This window comes from Harmonia axyridis, chromosome 6 (assembly GCF_914767665.1).
Source record: "Harmonia axyridis chromosome 6, icHarAxyr1.1, whole genome shotgun sequence".
Lineage (NCBI taxonomy): Eukaryota > Metazoa > Arthropoda > Insecta > Coleoptera > Coccinellidae > Harmonia > Harmonia axyridis.
Genome location: NC_059506.1, coordinates 24,325,644 through 24,349,731, shown reverse-complemented (window position 1 = coordinate 24,349,731; position 24,088 = coordinate 24,325,644). Strand labels below are relative to the sequence as shown.

The 24,088-nt window shown below is 36.4% G+C and overlaps 1 protein-coding gene across 1 annotated transcript in view; it reads left to right on the top strand.

Annotated features, from left to right (window-relative positions):
• Window positions 1-24,088, top strand: part of LOC123683284 (calpain-9-like) — a 191,879-nt gene that overhangs the window by 135,448 nt on the left and 32,343 nt on the right. The window contains exon 5 of the mRNA XM_045622219.1: window positions 1,833-2,029. Within this exon, the coding sequence (XP_045478175.1) occupies window positions 1,833-2,029 (197 nt within the window). The remainder of the gene's footprint in view (window positions 1-1,832; window positions 2,030-24,088) is intronic.

Here is a 24,088-nt window from a genome sequence, read left to right as displayed (position 1 = left end):
TGAGAATTGCGGGAGAAGGCATCCAAAGAACGAGGCGTCCTAAAAGTCTGGACATCAACATCAAATGAACTGATAAGGTTGGATAAAACTGGCTGATAGCTCATAATAATAAGAGGAAGGAGAAAAATAAGCATACATAGATCATATATTGTCGTGAATGAAAATTAAAAAATTATGGCAAAATAAATATTGATTTCGAATAAAGAATAATAAGAAACGAAAAAAAAAAATAAAAAAATTAAAACTTGAAAAAAGAATCAAAAAATGTATTTTCGACAAATTATTTTCGTGCCATTTCGTTTTCTAATGGACAGATGATTCACGAAATTCACTCCAGTTCATCCCGAAGCAATGAAACATGCAACATGTATAATTGGCTAGAAGCGTCTGCCACAATCCTCTCACTCATGAAATAATTACGCTACATCTACTGACTGCATATTCAAATTTGTGAAACTCCCATTCTCGTAACGTGGATGGATGTTTTATGAGTAATTATACTCATGTTCGGATAATCATTTAAATTTCGAGTTGGCTCGTCTAATCAGTCGTTCCTTTAAGTATCATGATAATTATTATAATTCCTAACCAGGTTGGGAGATGGTCAGCAGGAAGAACGCAACAGATGAGATCCGCATGGTTACGAAGCTATAATGTTAGGATTTTTGCAGTTTACAGCGTCTGATTAAGTATGACATAAGACGTGTGAAATTTTCGAAGAAGATACCGAACGTTTCCAAAATGGATACAGTGTTGATCAGTGGCGTGTCGAGACTTTTAGTCTCGAGTCTTGTTAGTGGGGGAAGCTGCTCAACCTTTTTTTATCTGTATTGAGTCTATCATTCTTTTAAACTCATCACGATTTTTTTCACTTCCTGGATAATTTTTCCTGATCATCTAATATAAATAATCCTGCTTTGGATTACCAGGTCCTTCTGTTTTTGGCAATATTGAGGGCTTCACAAGGGTCTTGTCTGGAACCTCTTATATTTCTTTTATTTGTATTTCATGTATCTGATTTTATGAGTTCTCTGAAACTGCTTTGTGCGGATGATTTGAAAATTTTCAAGGAAATAAAATACTTGAGTGATTGCTTGACCTTGCCGTATCACCTCTATAAACTGTGTGAGTGAAAATTAAATCTCTTTTAATTTGAACAAATGTAAAATCACGAGAAATCACGAGAAAGCTGGATGGAATTGTATATGATTATGGGCTGTATCATTCAATGGTAGCTAGAGTAGATGGAGCTAGAGACTTATCCTTATTCCATCAGAAACTTCTACTTTTCATATGAGAGATTTGACAACTGATTTTATGAAAATTCTGATTAGTAATTGTAAAGATTTGTCTTCATTGGAGGCGATTTGATCTGCTCATCATGCTTTTGTGAAAAGCAAACTGGTATATTGCAGTAGGTACAGTTTGGAATCGTTGCCGCTCAAAATACATTGATTGTATTGAAAGTGTGCAGAATTAATTTCTTAAACGACCGAAGGCTAGGAATAAATTGAATGAAATGTAACATTTTCTTGACTATTTCCCGATAAATTCTCATCATTCTGTTTTTTTCTTTGAAATCACAATATTTCAATCATGGATTCAGTAGGTATATTGCAATCAATCCACACAATGAAAACCTACTTCTTGAGAAAATTACAGTTATCTTTTCGATCTGTTCGGGGAACAAGAGCTCAATAATCTGTCGAATTTTGTAAATAAATATCATGTTTTCAATTTTGGATATATTTTTTACTTTTTTTTTCTATTCTGTTTTCCGAAATCATATCAAGAGAACGAAAACACGTATAAGAGAACTATTTTCTTTGCAGGAAATTTGCCAAAGACCAAAATTCATCAGTGAGAACACTAACGATACTCAAAGGTTTCAAGTGGAAGCTGGAGAGCTAGGAGACCAGTGGTTGTTAGCAGCCATAGCCTCTTTAGCGCTTACACCAAAATTCCTAGAGAGGGTTATCCCTTTAGATCAAGGCTTTGAGAACTCTCATTCTTATTGTGGAGTATTCAGGTGAGTTGAAAATTTATGATATTGATGAGCAATTGTCAATATGGATGTTGATTGAAAACTACTAATAATGAATTAATGGATTATAATAAAATGATGATTGATGAATTATGTATTTCTCAGGAGTGTGAATCTTATTGTTGTCATCACTTGGTCAGTGAAAAAAAATTGTATAGAACAAATGTGGATGAAATCTGCTATTTCAGTGCTTGCAATTAATTCAGAGAAGCATTTCGAGAAACTAACTAAATAATAATCAAAAGACTTTCAGATATTATTAATACAGTACCTTACTTGTAGCTGATCTGGATTTTAGTATCTTATTAAAAAATCCAGCAGACAAATAATCCCAGATTACCTCGTTGCAACTCGGGTAGTTCCATAGATCAATCTGATGGTTCACCGAACCAATTAGATTTAATTTCATCCAGGTTCCTTTCTCAATGGAATGACTGAAGATATGACGGATGCAGAAAGCTGCCAGTTTCTTGAGTGTGGAGGCTCAAGGTGTCCCATACATCTTTGGAGAGAACTGTAAAATCAGTTGAGATCTGTATATGATCTTGTGTTGGATAGGAGTCATATTTTGTTGAAGAACGAAGTATCGAATTTAAACGATGTCGTTGAACCCTCCAACTTAGCAGTAGCATTTGAGGTCCGTAACTTTGATCATTTATCGAACATCGATCAAAATGAGATATTAGATTGTGCCAAGAGAGCAAATAATATAGGTAATTATGTTCAATATCATGAAAATGCAAAAGAGTTGTCCGATCGGTCGAATATCTGAAATTATCTTTAAGAATTCCTAGTCCTCAATTCCCACTTTTGGTATTGACAATCTCCTTTTAATATGAAAGCGGCAACCAAGATCTATTTATAAGCTGCATTTATCGTCGCAGAAGCTGTGGTCATGATAAATATCTAGAAGGGAATCTATCAATTTCCTCGAAAATATTCGAGTTGAGTTAAATTTCGAACCAAAATGCTAAAAACAAAAGAACTCGATATAAAACTTGGAATGATTAAAGCCACACCCCTAAGGGGTCCGTAGAAAGGCTTTGCTAACGGTCGAATGAAAAACGGCCTGAATACCCATAAAACTCGGCATTTCAGGGCGAATAATTCAATTGAGTTCAGTCCAGTTTACAACTACAACATATGTGCAACACTTGCACCGACAACGAGAAGAGTAAAGATTTTCACATCTGTTCCCGAGACCGGCGAAAAAATACCTGCGACCCAGCCGCAACGACCCAAGTGTCCAGCGATCAGATCTTAATATCATCTTCTTCACACGTTTTTATCCCGTTCTTTTATTTCCCTAATTTGTCCCGTGAACTACTTTAGTCACTGTATAAGGACCACAACCCATAATCTCTTTGGCCATTCAGAGCACTTTTGAATTCAAGAAGGAATTTGTTAGAGGTGGGCGATTTTAACTTTGGTAATATTCTTGTCAGGTCATATTTTAGGAAATCTCAATTTATTCAATCATGATTATTGATTTTTAATGTTTCTTTGTGTTCAATCTCACTCATTCAGGTTTTTTTCTGCTTGAAATTTTTCAATAGTTTCATAGCTCCTATACTCGATTTTGTTTCTTCATGAGAGACTAATAATAATAAGCGGTCTACTGGATATCATAGAACTAGCTCATTGGCAGATAGAAACACTAGCTCATTGGCAGATAGAAACACTAGGAACATACTTCCTAGACCAAGCAAATCAGATCTATATCACGGATGTATATCATGAATGAATTCCATTGAATGTTTTCCAGAAATGAATATAAGGTGAGTCACAATCCAGTAGGGAAGATACTCCACCAAGACCATATTAAGATATTCTGAAAAAGTAATATACTACGAATACCGACCGGAGACCATACTGTAAAACGAACGCTATAAACTTTTCTGGGATCATACGGTTCTCACTGATAAAACAGTTGTTCACAACCTAACTTTTATTTCATTAGTCGATTAGAATATGGAAACATCTATGTAGCAAATAACAGTAGCATGCTCACAAAAGAGTGAGAAAAAAATTCTAAGCCTCAGGTTTCTGATAAAGCACCTGTGGGGAACGATTTCAACGAAAACTATCCCAATTGCATTTCAACCAAAGGTTTAGTATCTAAAAAGAAATATTAAGGACTCAGTGAGTAATATAATGCAAAAAGCTGTACTTTTGGGTTCAGCAAATACAGTGAGAAAATTCGCAGGAAGTGACGGAGAGACCCAAATACTAGAGGAATCGCGAGGATGAGGACCAAAAGATCCACGAGGACCGGACATGACTAAGCTCTTTCCTCCTGCTATTTCAAATATCTAGGATTGAGTGAACGTTTCCTTCAGCGGGGAGTGAGAAAGTCGACTGCATGGAGAATTTTCTCTCCTACGCTAATAGGCTGAAGTTGTGATAAAAATAAAACAATAAATAATGGAAAACTGATTCAAGTAGAATTCAGAATATTCTCCCTTGAATTCCTATCGCAGATCTATCGAAATACCAACCCAACTCCCTCCAACATAAAATGGCAGTTCAATATCCTGCATTCAATGCATCAGGAAGAGCACCAAACACCCCCTGGCCACAAAACAACGATCTCCACTATATAACAACATAATGAAGCGAATTAAGAAAAATCAAATGGGCTTGTCACTACAATGCACATCTTTATATTGATTCATCGCAATGTAAACAGGGCCTAACGTCTCATTAAACAGATTCCTGTTGCAAAACCTACGGGGTGGGTGGGAAATCAGACGCGAATCTAGAAACGGGCCTTCTTCAATCTCATTGTTTCGTAGTGGGCGTGTGGGCGTCAAAATAATATCCGAGATCCCATTAAACCTCGGATTCGCCATTATTTACGGCCACGGCCGGGATGTTACAGTTAGAGGAGACAGGGCCGCCGCCAGACATTTTGGCGCCCCGGCAAAATATAATTTTGCCGCCCTGCTTTATCTAATTTATCTGAATTTTCAGGGCCGTCGCTAGCCAAACTGCCGCCCTAGATAGAGAGCTATTTTGCCGCCCTAACAGAAGCCTACTCTGCAGAATGCTAAAAATTAATATTGGATTTTCGGGGTCCAGCGCCTGCTCAAGCGTATCTACCGCCCCGGCAAAAATAAATACAAATCGGAACCCTTTCAGGTTTGGGATGTTGTACTAAGCAAAAGAGGGGGGCGGGAGTTTGGGGTGGATGTTGGTTTGGTTAATTTGTTTTGAAAGATTCAGTTTGGAAACACTTCCAAACTGAATCTTCGAAAAAGTGTGGAGTTTTTCACACGAAAAACTCCACACTTTTTCATGAAAAGTAATTTAGGAAGGAAAAAATATATTTTAAATATAATTATTTTTTATGGATTCAATTTTTAATCCAATAGATGATTTAGGATATGTGGAATGCAATAAACAATAAACGTGCTCAACTGAATTCTAATGAATAAATGAAAAAATATATGAATTGAATTCAGGTTTCAGATCCTTCTTCTGAGTTTTGACTACATATATAACACTCGAACATTTCGTTTTTTTTTCTTTGATTTGATTGAATTGAACAACCGGATGATGCGAATCAACAATTATTTTAAATTATTAGATGTTACGGATATTCACGATACAAAGATGTTTAAGCTTAGTGAATTTGATGAAAAAAATCATTAGTGAAATTCGTTTAAATCAAAAAAAAAATTTAATTCGTTCTTCCAGTAATCCAAATTTCGAAGATAATTAATTAATAAGATGATGCCGCCCTCCATTATTAACGCCCCTTTAGAGGGGCCCTGTAGTTTCAGGTTCCTAGCTCAGTTTCGATTTTAGAGAAAGCTTGAAATTTGTTTTTTTTTTTGTTAAAGAACCATTATTTAATTCGAATTAATATGAAATAATAAAGCCTCTTATATGTATTCTTAAGGAGGATCAGTAGGAAGTGATGAAATGGAATTGTTTTCTTATATTTTGCATTCCATTCTGATGAATCAACATTCTGATTAGAGAATTCAAAAGAAAATAATCCAGAACCCCAAGTGGCAATACAATTAGGCAACGTAAAGCGAACGCCGACAATCCTGAAGAGTGCATGTGTTTTCTCTGTCAATAATTCGTAAACAGCACTATGAGGGGATCACGCAACATATGGATATTTATGAGTATAATGTATAATGTGGTCTCTGATGGTTTTTGATATTGATTAAATTTGTCGGTATTCCTTCCTGTTGTTGCTGACACAATTGAATCTCATTTGGTGCTTTGAATTTCTACACATGTAATTTTTGATCAAGCTTGAAATGCCGCCCTTGAATCTTGCCGCCTTAGACCCTGTGAATTTTCTTTGAGGGAGCCTCTGAATTCCCTTTAGTTATAGTTTCAATTTCTTATGAAATCGTATTTTTCAACTTTCAATCACCTTGTCAAATTTATTGAAGGACGTTTTGTCAATTTCATCAAAAAACGTCTTGCATTGTTTAAAAGTATGATGCTCTATAAGTGTATAGTAAAAAGACGACATAGTATTTAATACCTATTTGTTTTTTCATAACTATAATTGAGAGCGCCTCTTGTTGATCTTATTATTCAACGACAAGGAGTGGTATTTTCACTAAGAAAACATTTTTGTGGCAAAAATATGTCTTTTATTAACCGACTGCGCCCCTAAAATTTGGCGCCCCGGCAAAATGTCCGGTTTGCCGGTCCTGGCGGCGGCCCTGAGAGGAGATTTCCGAGCCGTATGGGGAGTTTTGGATGGAGTTTTCGACGGATGATCTAGTCGGTCACGCTCGTTGGGAATTGTATTAGGATCGGCGGTGGCTTTGAACACTCCCCAGATAATGAGTATTGTTCGCGAGAGTAACGATTCAATGAGGCAGTCAATGTACTCCGGGTGAAAGATGGTGTGGAAGTGAAATGGGTAGGCTTCGAAGGAGCCATAGCGTTTCCTTATAGAATACGATAACGAAAGTGGCGACGTTTTGAGTATGAAGACGATGGTAACGTATATGGAAGAGTATTCGTTGTTTGTTTTTTTATATAATTTAGTTTCCTATCCCGAGGAACCAGTTGTGTTCTAAGGGGTGTTTTTTTTAGAGCTATAGAACTTTAAATTGCAATAAAGCAACGATGGATTATTCGATTGATATGAATTTTATTTATCCGCAAGATAATCTTTGGCATTACATTTTAAATATGATTTCTGGCATATGACCGCCACGGCTGGCTCGGATGTAGTCCAATCTGGACGTCCAATTTTCGATGACTTTTTCCAACATGTGTGGCCGTATATCGGCAATAACACGGCGAATGTTGTCTTCCGAAAGGTCAAGGGTTTGTGGCTTATCCGCATAGACCAATGACTTTACATAGCCCCAGAGAAAGTAGTCTAGCGGTGTTAAATCACAAGATCTTGGAGGCCAATTCACAGGTCCAAAACGTGAAATTAGGCGGTCACCAAACGTGTCTTTCAATAAATCGATTGTGGCACGAGCTGTGTGACATGTTGCGCCGTCTTGTTGGAATCGAAGCTCCTGGACATTATGGTTGTTCAATTCAGGAATGAAAAAGTTAGTTATCATGGCTCTATACCGATCACCATTGACTGTAACGTTCTGGCCATCATCGTTTTTGAAGAAGTAAGGACCAGTGATTCCACCAGCCCATAAAGCGCACCAAACAGTCAGTTTTTCTGGATGTAACGGTGTTCCGACATACACTTGAGGTTTAGCTTCACTCCAAATGCGGCAGATTTATTTGTTGACGTAGCCATTCAACCAGAAGTGCGCTTCATCGCTAAACAAAATTAGCTTATGAAAATCGAGAACAACGGCAATCTCATTTCTCTCTCATACGCAAGTCTATTCATGATAAATTGCCAAACCAAACTGAGAATAAATCACTTGACAGCTGTTAAATCGGTCGCTATCTGGAACAGTAATGCCAACTTAAAGTTATATACCACGAAAAAAAACACCCTTTATATGGGCTTTGTTACTGTGTCCCTTCACCACATCAGGCACAGCAAGTTTTATTTCTGTCAAGATAGTCGAAAATACGGATACCATATCCTTGTCAGTTGATGTTTGAGATTTTGGTTGCTTTGGACGGCTTTCCCGACTGCTTTCTACACAGCTAATTCTCTTTTTCGCTCAGGAGTGTAGTGATGAATCCTTGTTTCGTCCACTGTCACATATCGACTCAAAAATCAAGTTTATCTATCTTAAACAGCTCCAAATAGCAAGCAATTGGAATCGATGATGCATTGTTGCTATTAATCAACGGTGAGCTAGCGTGGCAACCATTTCGAACGAAGCTTTCTCATGGCAAATGTTTACACGAAACAGTTAAAACACTGTCGTCACTGTCTCCTATTATCTTCAACTGCTAACTCAGGCTACTTCAATTTATGATCGCTCAAAACAAACTCAAAAAATTATGAAACAACTGCCGAATTCGGGAGACCAGACCATTCATTCAAAGGTCTTTAGACCTCGTTTAAAGTCAGCATGGTCGAAAGCCATTTCTTCGCTTGGACAATATTTGTTTTCGTCAATACACTATACTGGTTTTTATCTATTTTTAAGTTATTACTACTTTCGATGGTTTTCATGAAAGATTTTGGTTATTCGATACGGAATTGGGTAGCGGAAAATTCTATATTTTTTTCTGCATGTACCTAACAAAAATTATAAAATAATTTTTTGTGCAATCTCCGGGGTATATCTATATTTTTGACAATGAAACACTTACACAAATAATTTCATCGAGAATAATTTGGATTATGGTAGATACTTCAGATGATGTGTGATGATCTGAAAGACCTAAAAGTGTTTATTACATTCATTGACATAACTACCTCATTATTTTATTGCTCATCATTCACTAAATGTTCAAATCTCCAACATAAGTACCTTACTAGCGATAATAAGTTTTCTGCCAATAAAATAAAGTCAGTTTTTGATCGATGAAGGTCAAAGTGAATAACACCAGGACGTAATTACGTCATATCGGAAGCGACATAGTTCGAATATAAATTCTAGAGGAACAAGTGGATCCTCCTTCAATTGTAGATTACTATACTACTCATAGAAATTATCACATTGAAACTTATATATAAATATATAAATTGTAGAGTAAAGATATGGAGATTCAAGCAGAAGATCTTTCTTCTTCTGAAATGATGTTTTTTTGAAATCAATAAGTCAAAACTATTTGCAAGATTGCTTGTAAAGGCAATCGCTCAGAATTGTTTTACAATTATTATTAATCTATAACACTAGTTTTTTTTTTAATAGTATATGTATTTATAACTTTAAGCTTAGAAACAATACATATAATTTCCAAAGTAAGTACATACTTCAAATGTTATTAAGATGAAGAAATACATTTGAGTTTAATCATAATTAATTGAGTTTTATTGTGCACTTTGAATATCTATTGATTTAAGTTGCAGATTCACTCTTCTCAAACTCAGTTACATCTCCTTCTACAATCATTGTTTTGGAATGCTTTCTCAACAAATAAACCAGACTTAATTTTAACAGACCTATCGAATAGTCCTCGTCTACCATAGTAAAACACATTTTTCTGGCAAAATTCGATTATATTATTCTTCATAGTTGCCTTCGAGGGCGATACAACGATTATAGCGATCTTCCAACTTTTCGATACAATTTTTGAAGTACGATTTGTCTTTCACTTCAAAAAAGTCCTTAGTTTCTGCGATAACTTCTTCATTGGCGCTAAATTTCCCTTCAGCGAGCATTCTTATAAGGTCTGATAACAGGAAAAAGTCACTGGGGTCCAGGTTTGGCGAATAGGGTAGATGCAGAAGCAATTCGAAGCCCTATTCATGCAATTTTGCCATTGTTTTCATTGCGTTGTAACACGGTGCATTGTCATTGGACTCCGTAGTGAAATGATGGAGCCATGTTTCATCCATTGTCACATATCGCCGCAAAAATTAAGGTTCATTGCACTTAAACAGCTTCAAACACTGCTCAGAGTCATTAACACGTTGTTGCTTCTGATCGATTGTGGGCTCACGCGGCACCAATTTTGCATACAGCTTTCTCATGTACAAATATTCGATGTACACGTTCAGATGATATCTTCACAAAATCTGATATCTCGATCAACTTCACTTTACGGTCATTCAAAATTATTTTGTGAACTTTTTTTATTGTTTCGTCAGTTTCGCCTTATTTTGTCGTCCACTGCGTTCGCCGTTTTCGGTGCTCATTTCATCTTTTTTCAAATATCAAAAGTAGCTACACTAACAACGCAATATCTCACAAACTAATGGTCGGACTGCTGTCAAATCGTATCGTTTGAAGGTTGGTACTAACTAAAAATCATATAAATTCAATAGTAGCACCGAAGATTTTTCAATTGGCCGAATAGTGTTTATCCTAAATATGAATAGGCAAATATGAAGGTACACAATTGTTAGTTTCGATTTTATTTATGTGTACAAGTTTGTGTATAAAATTTGTTCTACTTTTCCTTCTGAGCAGTGTAGTGACCCTTTGCATGCCTGAGATATGGTGTCATGTGATACGCATTTTTTGAATGATCGGAAACACTTGGACTAAAATCCAACCGGTGAAGTCACGATCCGCTATGAAGATGGTAGGTGTAATTGGCGTGGATCACTGAATGCCAAACTGATGATTCCGTCAGTAATCCAAGGATTAAACAACGCGATCCTCAGAGAAAGGGCGCACCTTCAAAATTGGCTGAGAACATCACGCCAAAGCAAAAAATATATTTTAGAATATTCAAAACTTCGAGAAATTTCAGAATAGTTATTTATAATACAAGTGCAGAAGGCATTGATATTCTTCCACGAGTTCAAAATTCAAAAACGAGCCACGAAGTGGCGAGTTTTGGAATGAACGAGTGGTAGAATGAGCCTTCTGTACGAGTATTATACATTATTTTCTCTAATTCATTGCATTTTCATTGAAATTAATGAAATATTTCCATAAATATATCTTAGTGATTTTTGCATTGAAAAATGTTGGTTGGCAGAACTGATTTCTTTAAGGCAAATTGATGAATTGACAGATGAAGCCGTGGCGGAAAGTTCGGAGTACCAACATAGAATAATGAAATATAACCATGAAAACTGTGCGTTTCTGATATATTCTCGCACGATTTTGTTCTACAAGATGTGGAAGAATGAACGGAATAACCACAGAATTAGAGAAAACATTTTATGTACTCACTATAATACAATAATGATTGTGATACCTTATTGTAACCTAGAATTGTTCATATCAACTGAAAAGTTAATTTGACTCATTTATTTACGTGCCCTCTAGAATTGTTCATGAAAAGTGCACAAATATTGACAATATTGTGTACTTTCTTAAAGTATTTATATGGATAGTCCACAAAATGTTTAAACCTTTACTCTACAATTGCTCATAAAATGTGCACAAATATTGGTACGTTTTTAAAAAACAATAACTCTTAAAAATGAAACAATTTTATAGCATTTCTACACAATCAAAGATTCACAAAAATGAGTATATATTTTACAGATTGATACTTTACCTACATATATTAGAGCACCAATTCGGGTACCTCTATCAATTGTTGTACAACCATTCTTGAGAGAGTAGAGTCATTGCCTTCATCATATATATTTGTTGTGCACCCCTACTCTGAATAACTTGGATTCAGAATATAAAAATTTTATGTTGCTGTATTCTTGGAATCGAATCAACTGAAGATGTAACAACCTTCATCTTCCAGTATTTTAATCGTAACAGATTTCATCTACCGCTGGCAATGTTTAAGTTATGTTCGTTGGTGACGAATATATCTAAGTAAATTACCATCAAATTGACTACAAATAAAGTTTCTGTTTTAAATTCAATGCACATACACCGTTTCCGCTTTGTAACGTTTCATTCGCCTCTGTAGCGATTAAATATGTGAACCATAATATCTGTCCATATCCATTGGAAATGTTGTCATTCACCTCTTAGATTTAACTCACGCGAGATTGGAACATGTTTCGATCGGAACTGTTAGATTTATACTTCAAATTGTTTCTATTCACTGCTTTCAGTGCAATCTATCGGGATCTATGCAATATATTTGCTAGAGGTCAGGGTTTCTCATTTCTGGATATGATTGAACCAGCACTGACGTAGGTCAGAAGCTTTGGCTCTTATCGCATGTAGATATTTGCTTCAATCGGTCTTCTGAATACATCTGATCTAAAAACATTCTAAAGGGTTTTCCAATAATAAGTTTCATTTTTAATAGCTCGCTATCTGATCAGCTGTCATATTTTGACTAAGGTGCATAGAATACCTGGTGTGTTTACTGATTCGATTTTGTTTCAGACTTTTTGGGAGACCCACCTGTTGCTTTGGTGGTCTGCTTCACCAGAGTTCTGTAAGGGGGCGCTCTTCAAGAATTTTCGAATTCCAGCTATCTGCTTGGTGCCGTTTAAAAAGGAAATACTGATTTTAGACACTGCAAACATTCACAATAAATTACAATTCAGTTCATATCAAATTTCCAATCAAATGAATGGAATATAATGACAGACCATACAATATAAAATATTTTTGTTCTATACTCAAAGTTCACGACAAGAGCGTAGCAATAGGGGGATGCTGGGGGTAATTACACGGTGTTCCTAAATTGGAGATACAAATGAAAATTACAGATTTCCTGATCATTTTAAGAAAAAAAGTCCTATAACATGGGTCCCCAAACGTTTTGTTTTGAGATACATGTGTTAAAGTTTACGTTTTTTCGCGTATAACCTTCCCTTCACAAGATATTTAATTTGAATTGGCCATAGATATTCCAGTTTAAAGTTTTCACCATTTGATATGCTAATTTTGAATGCAAATCTACAGAGTGATATTTTTTCTGGAAGGATGCCTGCTTCCTTTCTCCAAAAATATATTTTGGTGAATGGCTGTTAGTTTAGAAAATGTAGAAAAAAACTCTGGTCCAGTACTACACTTTTTGGTTTGTTATAGTTTTGTCATATCTGCTATCGATTTCTAGAAAAAATCTGTAGTAATCCTCAAGAAAATCCAAATTATTATAAAGATCCAGCTAGTAAGCTCTAATGAATGTATTAATTATAAGTTTTGGTATTTATTTACCCAATCTGTAGCGAAGGTTAATAAATATTTGAAAAACTGTACGACACACTAGAAACAACCTGTATATTGAAAGCAAGGCGTTTGTGGGCTCATATTCATAAAACTTTTTTTTCTCAAAATTATCTAAGTAATTTCTCATTTTCCTTCGTAACTCTAATTTGAGAACACCCAGTATGAGGTAAGAACAACCGAATTAGTAACAAAATAAATTATTTCAAGTAATTTGGTTAAAACTTCATTATCAAACTTCTTTTTCTCACATTACAGATATGAATAAAAGTTGCGTCAAAAAATTTTTTTTCGATAATACCCCACCAAGAAAAAAAAAACTACGCCCTTGGTTCACAAGAGTCGAGAATTGAGAGAAATGTCAAATGTAAACGATGTATGCGCCATCTGAAACAGACCGCGATCCCTCGAAATCAAGTAGGTATAAATTCGAAAAACTTCCCGTTTTGTCTGAAAGTTTTACAGGTATAACACACCAGGTATTCTATGCATCTTAATTTTGACATTCGACAAGTAAAAACTACGCCATCACTAAAAAAAAATGGTGAAAATATTGCAGTCACTGCAGTTCGCAAAACTAGAGCACTTTTGGTCATCGTGAAGCACGTTCTCGGCCAGCAAAAGTGGAACTGGTGGACAAACTGGTGAGCTGTTGGCAAAACTTAGTGATATTAAGAATCGAAACCGTTTGCGTCGCTGAAACACAACTGAGAATATTGCTGCTGTAACCCGAAATGTTGACCAAAACCCTAGTTTATCGGTGTTTAGTCGTTCAGTAGTTAGAAATTGGCGTTCCACAAACGACATTACAATGTTCTTTGAATAAAGACTTCGATCTTAAGGATTCAAAAAAAAATACAGTTGGAGCAAAATCTTGGCTTGATGAAGAGTTTCCGGAGTCTGCACTAGGAAAATCAACCTTCATTGATTGGTATGCTAAGTTTAAACGTGGTGAAATGAGCACCGAAGACGGCGAACTCAGTCGACACCCAAAAGCGGCTGTCACCAACGAAAAAATCAAAAAGGTTAACAAAATAATTTTGAATGACCGTAAAGTGAAATTGATCGAGACATTGTGAATATATCATCCTAACCTGTACATCATATCATTCACGAATATTTGTACATGAAAAAGCTGTGTGCAAAATGGGTGCCGCGCGAGCACACAATCGATCAAGAGCAACAAAGTGATAATGATTCTGAGCAGTGTTTGAAGCTGTCTAAGTGCAATAAACTTGAATTTTCGAGTCAATATGTGACAATGAATGAAAACATGGCTCCATCATTTCAATTCAGAGTCCAATCGACAGTCAGCTGAGTGGACTGCACACGATGAACCGAATCCAAAGCGAGAAAAAATACAACAGTCAGGTAGCAAGGTTATTGCATCAGAATTCTGGCATGCGCAAGGTATAATTTTCACTGATTACTTTCAAAAAGGCCAGACCATCAACAGAGATTTTTATATAGCGTTATTGGATCGTTTAAAGGATGAAATCGTTGAAAAACGGCTTCATTTGAAGAAAAAAGGGTGCTGTTTCATCAAGACAATGCACCGTTTCACAAACCAATGAAAACAATGGCAAAATTTCATGAATGTGGCTTCGAATTGCGAATCCACCGTATTCGCCAGATCTGGCCCCCAGCGACTTTTTCCTCTTCTCAGACCTCAAAAGAATGCTCACTGGAAAGAAATTGAGCGCCAATGAAGAAGTAATCGCTGAAGCTGAGGCCTATTTTGAAGCGAAAGACAAATCGTACTACAAAAATGGTATCGAAAAGTTGGAAGATCGCTATAATCGCTGGATAGCCCTCGAAGGCGAATATGTTGAATGTTAAAATCGAATTTTGCCAAAAAATGTGTTTTACTATGGTAGATCGGGGACTTTTCAATTGGCCTGTTATGTCAAGGAAACGTCTAGCCAATTTTTTTTTTTGACTTTTTCTCAAGTCAAGACAAGTTTTTAACGATACAAGAATTATTATTTTGTCAACCCCTAGTCGAGATTCTAGCGTTACAATCGTTCGATACAATCTTTTAGCTCTGTCGACCATGTTCAAGTTCGCCATGATCCGACCATTTTTTTTAAATTTGTTAATAATAATAATATAATGTTTATTCACTATAAACATCAAAAAAATTACAGAGGTATTTATTTCGTGAAATATTTACCTGTGCGTAATTATAAATAAAAAGCTTTTCTAAAATATTTGAAGAAATATACATTATTTTTAATATTTAAATTAGTAGTGAATTCTTTTCATCCAGTCAATATTGTTTTATGTCACTTCCGGGTAAAAGTCCAATCGGGTGGGTTTCTAAGATCCATTCTAGGGTGAACATAATGTCAGGGCTGAAGGTCCAATCGGTAGGTAGGTGTCCATATTCGGGTTCATTAAATGTCTTTGAATTGTAAGTATTAATTTCAAATTTTTTTTTTATTTATTTTTTAATCTTTCTGATTGATTATTCTGCTTATACAATCTCTTCTTTTTTCTGTTACCCATTGTTTAGCCTTTCTTCTGTAATATACAGGGTGTTCTGATTTGTTTCCGACAAACTGAAATGGGTGATAGATCATATCATTTTAAGCAAAAAAGTTCCTATGAACATGGGTCCGGAAATGCTTCGTTTCCGAGATAAAGGGTGTTAAAGTTGAAAAAATAATTCGCGTTTTCTTCAATATGTTTTGACTGCTTCGAAATCCTTTCATGAAATTATTCCTATTCAAATATTAAATTTAAATTCATGTTGAAAATTTCTAAGGCGAAATGCATGCGGATTTTCTATTGCCCACTAATAAGTAGGAGTGGTATGCTATGTAATTGTTGTTTTTAAGTGTTCTGAATATTCTGTTTCCTGAAATATTGCGTTGTTGGGATGCTTTACGAATACTGAGTTTTTATTTTCTTCGATGGTCTGTAAAATCCTATTTCTCTGTAGATGATTTCTTCTTTGTATGCTTCGTTCGGGCCTTTGGTAACCAATACCATTTTCCTGTATTTGTTGATAAGCTATTAACTTAGTTCACTTTAATTATAATTAATGACATCTGAACCTAACACACTTTAAATCTGTCATTGTGTATAGCCATTTTAAATCTATTGCCGCAACAATTGTTGAATGTAAAACAATCAATCATTCGAATATGTCATTTGTGCACTCAACAGAATGGTGGACATTTCGAACACCTTCTTTAAAAATTATTATGTTATTTTGTTTTGTTCTAAATTGTTACTTCTAAAAAATATTTAATTTAAAATAATTACAAATTTGTTTCTACATGTTTTAGAGATTACAAAAATATGGATTTGGCTTTAAATGCCTTTTTCTCTGAAACGGTTGCCCCTAGCAACTTAAATGAGTTATACCTTTATTAACTGGAAAAGTCAGGGGAATCGATTTTTTCAGTCCAGAATGACGTACAGGGTAGCACAGAAAAGTTGGTACGGTTTAAAGGGGACGAAATGATTGCCAGTGGCGCCCTCTAGAAAATACAACCAAATCGACCACAAATTTGAATTTCTCACCTCAAAAAACCCTATGTACCAACTTTCATGCAATTATTTGGAATCAGTCGAAAGAAATTTAAGAAAACACGAATTATTTTTTCAACTTTAACACCCTGTATCTCGGAAACGAAGCATTTCCGGACCCATGTTCATAGGAACTTTTTTGCTTAAAATGATGTGATCTATCACCCATTTCAGTTTGTCGGAAACAAATCAGAACACCCTGTATATAATTTTTTATTTTTTTCAGATTTTCAGGAATTTTTTGATATATCCATGGGGCTAGGTAATGATTTGATATATTCTGCGATGAAATAAAAAACCATTGTATAAAATCGCGCTGCGATTTCTAAAAATGTTGATCATTACGATTTGCAATCGCAGCCCACTCCGTTAATTGTCGAGAATATTAAGCACATATTTAACCGGCAGAGGTCATGGGTTTGTGCTGGTATTAGCGATCGGGCACGAACCAAGCTCTGCTATGCCGGTTTCGCTCCCTCTATCTGCACAAATACCCTATAAATCTAATTAAATAGCTGCACGGCCAACTTTGCATGCTACTGTTCTAAGAAGCCCACTACGGAATATCATAAAGCATCATTTTTTTCTTCGGCGCCGATAAAGAACGCGAAATTATCTAGATGCGAACTTGCGCCTTAATTTGTTCGACACGATTGGACACAGAATTATCTCAACAACAATGAGTGGCTTTATCGATGATCCTGCCAAAGTTATATTCATGAGAAAGTATTTTTATGCACGAGGGAAGATTGCGTGGTATCCGCAGATCTCTAGATGGGCAATATTGATATGAGTTGCCTCTTTGCGAATGTAAATTAGTTGCGTTTGTACTTCTGTGTTCGACTGGGAGTTTTAAATGGACCATAGAGATGGGATTCCGATCTTGAAACATTTCGATGTTGGAGAGTTTACTTCAGGATTATGGTGAAATGCATATCCAGTGCAGGCTTATTCCGTCAAGTAAGAACTGAGTAACGATACACTGATCAACAATTGCTAGGGATCACTTACGAACTTCTCTTCATTTGTGTTTTTTTCAAGTTATCTCGTGAATATCTGTACATTATTTGTTCTCTAAGGAAAAAGTAAGATGTTTTGAGTTGATTATATCAAAGTCTTCCTCACTTCATCGGCTCTTGTTCACAAAATCGATTATTATCTGTAGGCTGTTACAGGTGGAGTGAAAAGCAATGTGGTATTTGTTATTAAATCTGTTTTTTTCTCTCGTTCAAACACATAAGGTGACAATAATTGAAGAAATGAGAATAATATCAGCTTATCAGTGATGCCGAGAAGGCGTTTGGCTCCTGTGCAACTGGATCAAATCATACGGTGGATACAGAAAGGTTTGTCCCAGCGAGAAGTGTCCCGGCGGTTGAATGTGAGTCAGGCTTGGAATAGGTTCATCCAAAACGACTCAGTAGCTTATGTTCATGGGGGAGGTCGGCAGCGCAGTACAACAGCTGCCCAAGATCGTCTTTTGATCCTCAATGCTAGGAGAAATCCCACTTACCCGGCGTCGCGGCTCAATAGATCACTGAGAGTTGCAACAGGAGTTCTAATTTCGAACCAGACTGTAAGACGACGACTACATGTTCGTGGTTTGAGAGCACGTAGGAGGGTACAACATCCCCGTTTGAATAGGGAACACCGGGTTCATCGACGGCAATGGGCTGAGGAGCACCGCAATTGGACACTTGAAGATTGGAGCCGATGTTTATTTACGGATGAGTCTAGATTTCGTTTGGTCAACTCCGATGGACGTTTTCTTGCTTGGAGGGAAAGATGTCGAAGGTATGCAGAACAGTTCATGGTATCCACAACAGCTTTTGGCGGAGGTTCTATATGTGTATGGGGAGGCATTTGTTTGAACCAACGCACAGAGTTGGTTGTTCTTCAGAACACCACCATGACCAGCCAGAGATATCACGATATGATTATTGAACCCATAATTGTTCCGTTTGCGGCTGCCGTGGGCGAGAATTTCATTTTAATAAACGATAATGCCCGTCCACACCGTAGTCGTCTGGTTAATGAAGCGCTAGAAACTCATGCTATTGATAGGATGGACTGGCCAGCTCGCTCTCCAGACATGAATTGCATCGAACATGTCTGGTCTGAGATGTCTAGACAATTGTCAACCTTAGAACAACCGATCAATAACCTGGTGGACCTTTCTAACGCTTTACGGGATATTTGGACGAATTTGCCCCAAAATTTTATAAATCGTTTGATCGAAAGTATGCCTCGTAGGGTAGAATGCTTGAGACGAGCTCGTGGGGGACCAACTAGGTACTAACTTAACCGAAACTTCAGCCTTCTTGTGGTTTCATCATAAAATTTTTATGTTATTCAATCACAGAATTTTGAGTGTTCCTAATAAAGTCTTTTTTTCTCTCCAACTTTCCATTTTTTCATTCTTTTCTCAAGTGAACCATATTATCAACTGAAAATACTCTGATATCTGACTAAATTTATAATCTCGGAGCGAATATTTCAGAAATAAATTCAGAACAAGTAAGTGATCCCTATCAATTGTTGAGCAGTGTAGTTTAAAAAATGAGAGAAGTACTTCCATCAAATAATCACGCACAATCCAATTCGTAGGTATTTAAGTAATGTAATGTTCCTTGTTCGGGAGAATACACGTGTATTCGAAATAAATCAGTTTTCAGCGATTAATGAGATTAATTTCTTCGTTTGACCGAGCAAGAATAGTAGCCTTTCATCAAGAATCTTAGTCGAACCACAAGAATGCGCAATGTTCGAATATTCCACAGTGAGGTGCATAGTGGCCCTTTTCCTGGAAACCGGCAGCATTGCCCGGAGACTAGTGCCTAGTCGACCCTTAGTATCATCTGCAAGGGATGACAAATATGCATATTTTACTCGAAGGAATCGAACGGTATCTGTTACAGCCCTTCGAAGTAATTTTTGGGGAACCTATAGACGAGTAGTCTCAACCAGTAACATAAGGAGACGGTTGCATTTCTCAAATTTGAGGTCAAGAAGACCTTTAATAGTATAGTCTATCCAAAGTCACTTGGAGGAAGCCAGAATATTTCGATTAGTGAAGGGTTGTCCAAGTTTCCAGAAATTCCTTTGGGGCAAGTGAATGTAATGCCTAACAATATTTTCAAATAAACTCTGGTATTTAGCAGATCGCGGTATCCACTTCAAAGGGATATCTATGGTCAAGCGTTTTTAAGGACTAGTTCAAGTGACTTTAGATATACTATACCTCGACTATCACCTGGACATAAAACTACCCATCGGCAATGGGATGAACACCGGACTGGATTTACCTTAATGGACTATGGTTGAGTTTGGCTATTCTAATGGAAACTTCAGATGACCAGCTCGAGAACATCCCAATATACACTAACCTGTTCACACAATCTTTACATGCTTGCGATACCACACAATAATAGATGATTTTCTCGATGATTACTTCAACAACAAGCAAGGAATAGGTAGTTTCAGATGGCACGAGATAGGACAGCGTGGAGAAATTCGGAAGAGGCCTACGTTCGAGAGTGGACAAGATGTCGATCATAAAGAAGAAGACACAACAACATGCACAAAATAATAAAGTTTGTTTGCTTGTCATGCGGTTGATGAGGCTTGTGTCACAGTATCAACAACAATAATAATAATATACATGTATAGGCAATGCAAAATCAGTATGTAATTCGACCAAGATGATTTCATCGTTTAAGTATCAACGTTTGAGACGGGATTTTCAACAATGATTTGATGCCAGTACATGGCATCGTTCAAAAGCAGTTATTCGTTGTGATCTACACAACCTACTGCTATCAATAATAACACAAATTCAATATCGAAAGATGAACTGATATGGCTTCATGAATTTATGTAACCACTTAGCACTTGATCATTTTTGAGATCGATTAAACTATCATTTTGTGAATTAAACTTGATTTTATGTGGCAGTTTATTCAATTGAATCGGGCGATACTAGGTAAAAACAATTCATCAGTTCTTTATGTTTCTCTTAAATTTCTAAGCGATCTAGTTTTCGTAAAAAATATAAATTTATACTTTTTGTTAGAATGAAGTTTGTAAATTTGAATTTGAAAAAGTACATATGTTAAGTTCCTTTATCAGATATTTGGTCGCTTTGATACATTTTTGAACATTTATCTCGACGTTCAGTATGCTTTGCTCTGCTTAAATTTTATGAATCATGCTGGTTCATTCCAAAACGTAAATCATAGATACCTGCAGTGATTACTTGAATTCTATGAATGTTTACGTATCTAGTTAGTTCATGATTCATACGATATGTCCCTTATTTATTCCTCTCGTACCTTAAGCATGCAATATTCTTTATGTGAAATTCGATATTCCAGGACAGAATATCTACAAGATCACGTTTGCCTATCACACGAATGCATCTTAAACGCATTCGTAATTGCTGTACTTCTAATAATTCTAACGTGCAGAAAAATCGAGGAATTTTGATAATTTGTAGAATTATGTTACCAACAAATTCACAAAAACGATCTTCTTTGTGCAGCCTTAACCATTTTCAGCCTCAAGATACTTCGTGAATACGAAAAAAATTAATTCATCATAAGGACGATTTCAACAAAAATGGATTGGATTCTTGTAATCAATTACTTGTTGCAATAACAGCTGTAACGAATTCATCTGACCCCTTTTTGCACACCCAGAGAACAGATACACAATTTTACCCACTTCGTTCGACGCCGACTGAGAATCCTGAAGAACCGTAATAGCAACACTCATTGTCGCCTTTTTGTCTACCCGATTGAGTCATATCAATCTCTTCACGCCACTGCTTGTCGTGATACGAAGCGAGCAGCCGGCCGCTGCATTTGTCGAGTTCAACTTCCACCATTATTTGATCCTTCCCACGGTCAAGTTTTTGCGGAATTTTATTGATAGTTCATTTATTACATGGTTGAGAAAACCAATTCCTCTAACTTTGATTGATTGCTATCTGTTCGGAAAAATCAGTGCTCGGTTGAGCGAATCATCAAGAATGGAGACGTTAAATGATGGCTCGGATAACAGATGTTTGTATGGATTATCGATTATTTTTTCGATAAATTATATTTCATGTGCGGATAGATGCGATAGATTTATGTGCTTCCATATGGGATGATTGCTGATTGGTGAAAAGATGGGATGTTGCTCATCTTCGTCGGTTCTTGACTTGACTGAAGTGAAAACCTTATGGAACATTGAGCAAAATAGAATATATGTAGGCTTGGTTAATCGATCGTCTAGAGGTATGATTCGATTACCTGGCCTTTCGTCTTTTTTTCCGTGACTTTGTTGGATTTGTAATAATTAAACTCTTTTGAATTATCTACATCTATTTACAAAGCCACAATTGTACAGTACAAACTCAGTATTGAGAAGATCCTAATTACGTCTTAATTAACAAGTTTCTCACTACGGTACTGAATTTCGTCTTTAACTCTAGTTTAATTACTCGAAACGTCTTCGTTTATCACGTCTTCGTCGTACTTCAAGTTTTCGGTCGTCTAGTCTTTGATTTGTTCGCGACTCGTCTTAATCTAGTCCGCGAACCGTCTTTACGTCGTACGTCTTAAGTTGAGCTACCGAACTTGTTCTGTCTCCCGTCTTAGACTTAAATTCAACTTTACCCGTCTTCGGCTTAATTTGAACTGTGCTCTCTGCCGATATCGACCTCCCTTCTCTCGGTTTGACCACACCCCTAGGTGAAAGTACCATCCCCTAGTCCAATAAGAGCTTTTCCGTACCGCCCACAAAGATTTTCGCGGATTCCTGGAAATCGAATATTCTCGAAGGAATAGAACCTGATACACAGATGTAACACATCTGGTACAACCATCTTGTTCTCGAATTTTCCCAACCCCAGTAAATCTCTTAAGTTTTACAACCGACATGACACATCTGCGACACCCTGAAGAATTACACATCCTTTTCACATTATATGTACAATAACAATTCGTTCCCTGTAAATCAATTGAAACTGTCATGCCATCGACACTAAAAGAAACTAATAGGTCTACAAGAATCCGGTTGACCATCGCAATTATTTACAGGGAACAATTCTTGGATCCTAAATATATACTAATTGTCAGAAAAACTGGAACACCCAGAAGGATCTGTTTAAATTAAAAAAAATTTTGTGGTAACACATAGATAGTGTGTCAAGTAGTAAATGATTGAATTTGGAGAGAAAAATCGTGAAGGTTTTTTTCATGTTAACAATTTTTGTTACTTAAATTTTGCAGTCATTTTTTGAATTTTACAAGAAACCAGCTAGAAGATCCAAGGTCGATATTCAGTTGTTGTTAAAATGCCTAGAGCACGTGTACGCAGAATTAATCGCCAGCTAAGAGAATTTGAAAGAGGTCGAAGTATTGGTCTACGCGGGGTTGTCATTTCGAGAAATCGCTAACTGTACGAACAGAAATCCAAGAACTGTTATGAGCTGTTGTCAAGCGTGGTTTGATAATGCCCAAAATCGAAGAAGAGAAGGCACAAGACGTCGGCGGAGCACAAATAAAATTCAGGATCGACGTCTTTGCGACAACTCGATCTTTGGCTGATGAGTGGTTAAGAGAACAAGTCCATCCTGTAACTGTCCGAACGCTTAACCGCAGAATAAGGTCTTTTGGACTGCAGCATTATCGACCTCATCTTGTGTTACCTCTGACGGTTGAGCTTCGCCGGTAACGATTACAATGGTGCAGAGAACGTCAACATTGGAATGTTGAATGGCATCAGGTCGTCGTTTCTGATGAATTTCGATTCTGATTGAGTGCACATGATGGCCGAAGAAGGGTTAGATGTCTGGGAGAAAAACGTGAACCTCAGTTTGATGTTGAGCGTCACGTACACCGAACAGTAGGCGATATGGTATGGGGTACTATTGCACATGCAGTTAGGTCACCTTTATTTTGTATTCGAGGTAACATGACAGCGGTGCGTTACCATCAAGAAATAGTGAAGTCATATGTTCTCCCTTACCTTAACCGGCTCGAGAATCCAGCAGAAAATTAGAGCAGTATTATGTATTAGATACACTTATACACTATTTTTTGACATAGCCTCCACTTGACCAATACAAAAATGGTTTGTTATTTGAAAAATTTGGTTTTGAGGTTTTTGTCATACCTGTCTGAGATTAAAATCGAAACACCTTATATGTTCAATTGAATTCTTGATTAACGGAGGAGAATCATTGGTATGTTCTGGAAAGAATAAAAATTATAAATTTTCATTCAAATATCTCCAAGTTATTAACAATGGAATGAAGCCCTATTTGAGGAAATTTTTAGATTTTTTTCAGATATCAGACAAATTTCCTAGGATATGCAAACAATTACTTCAA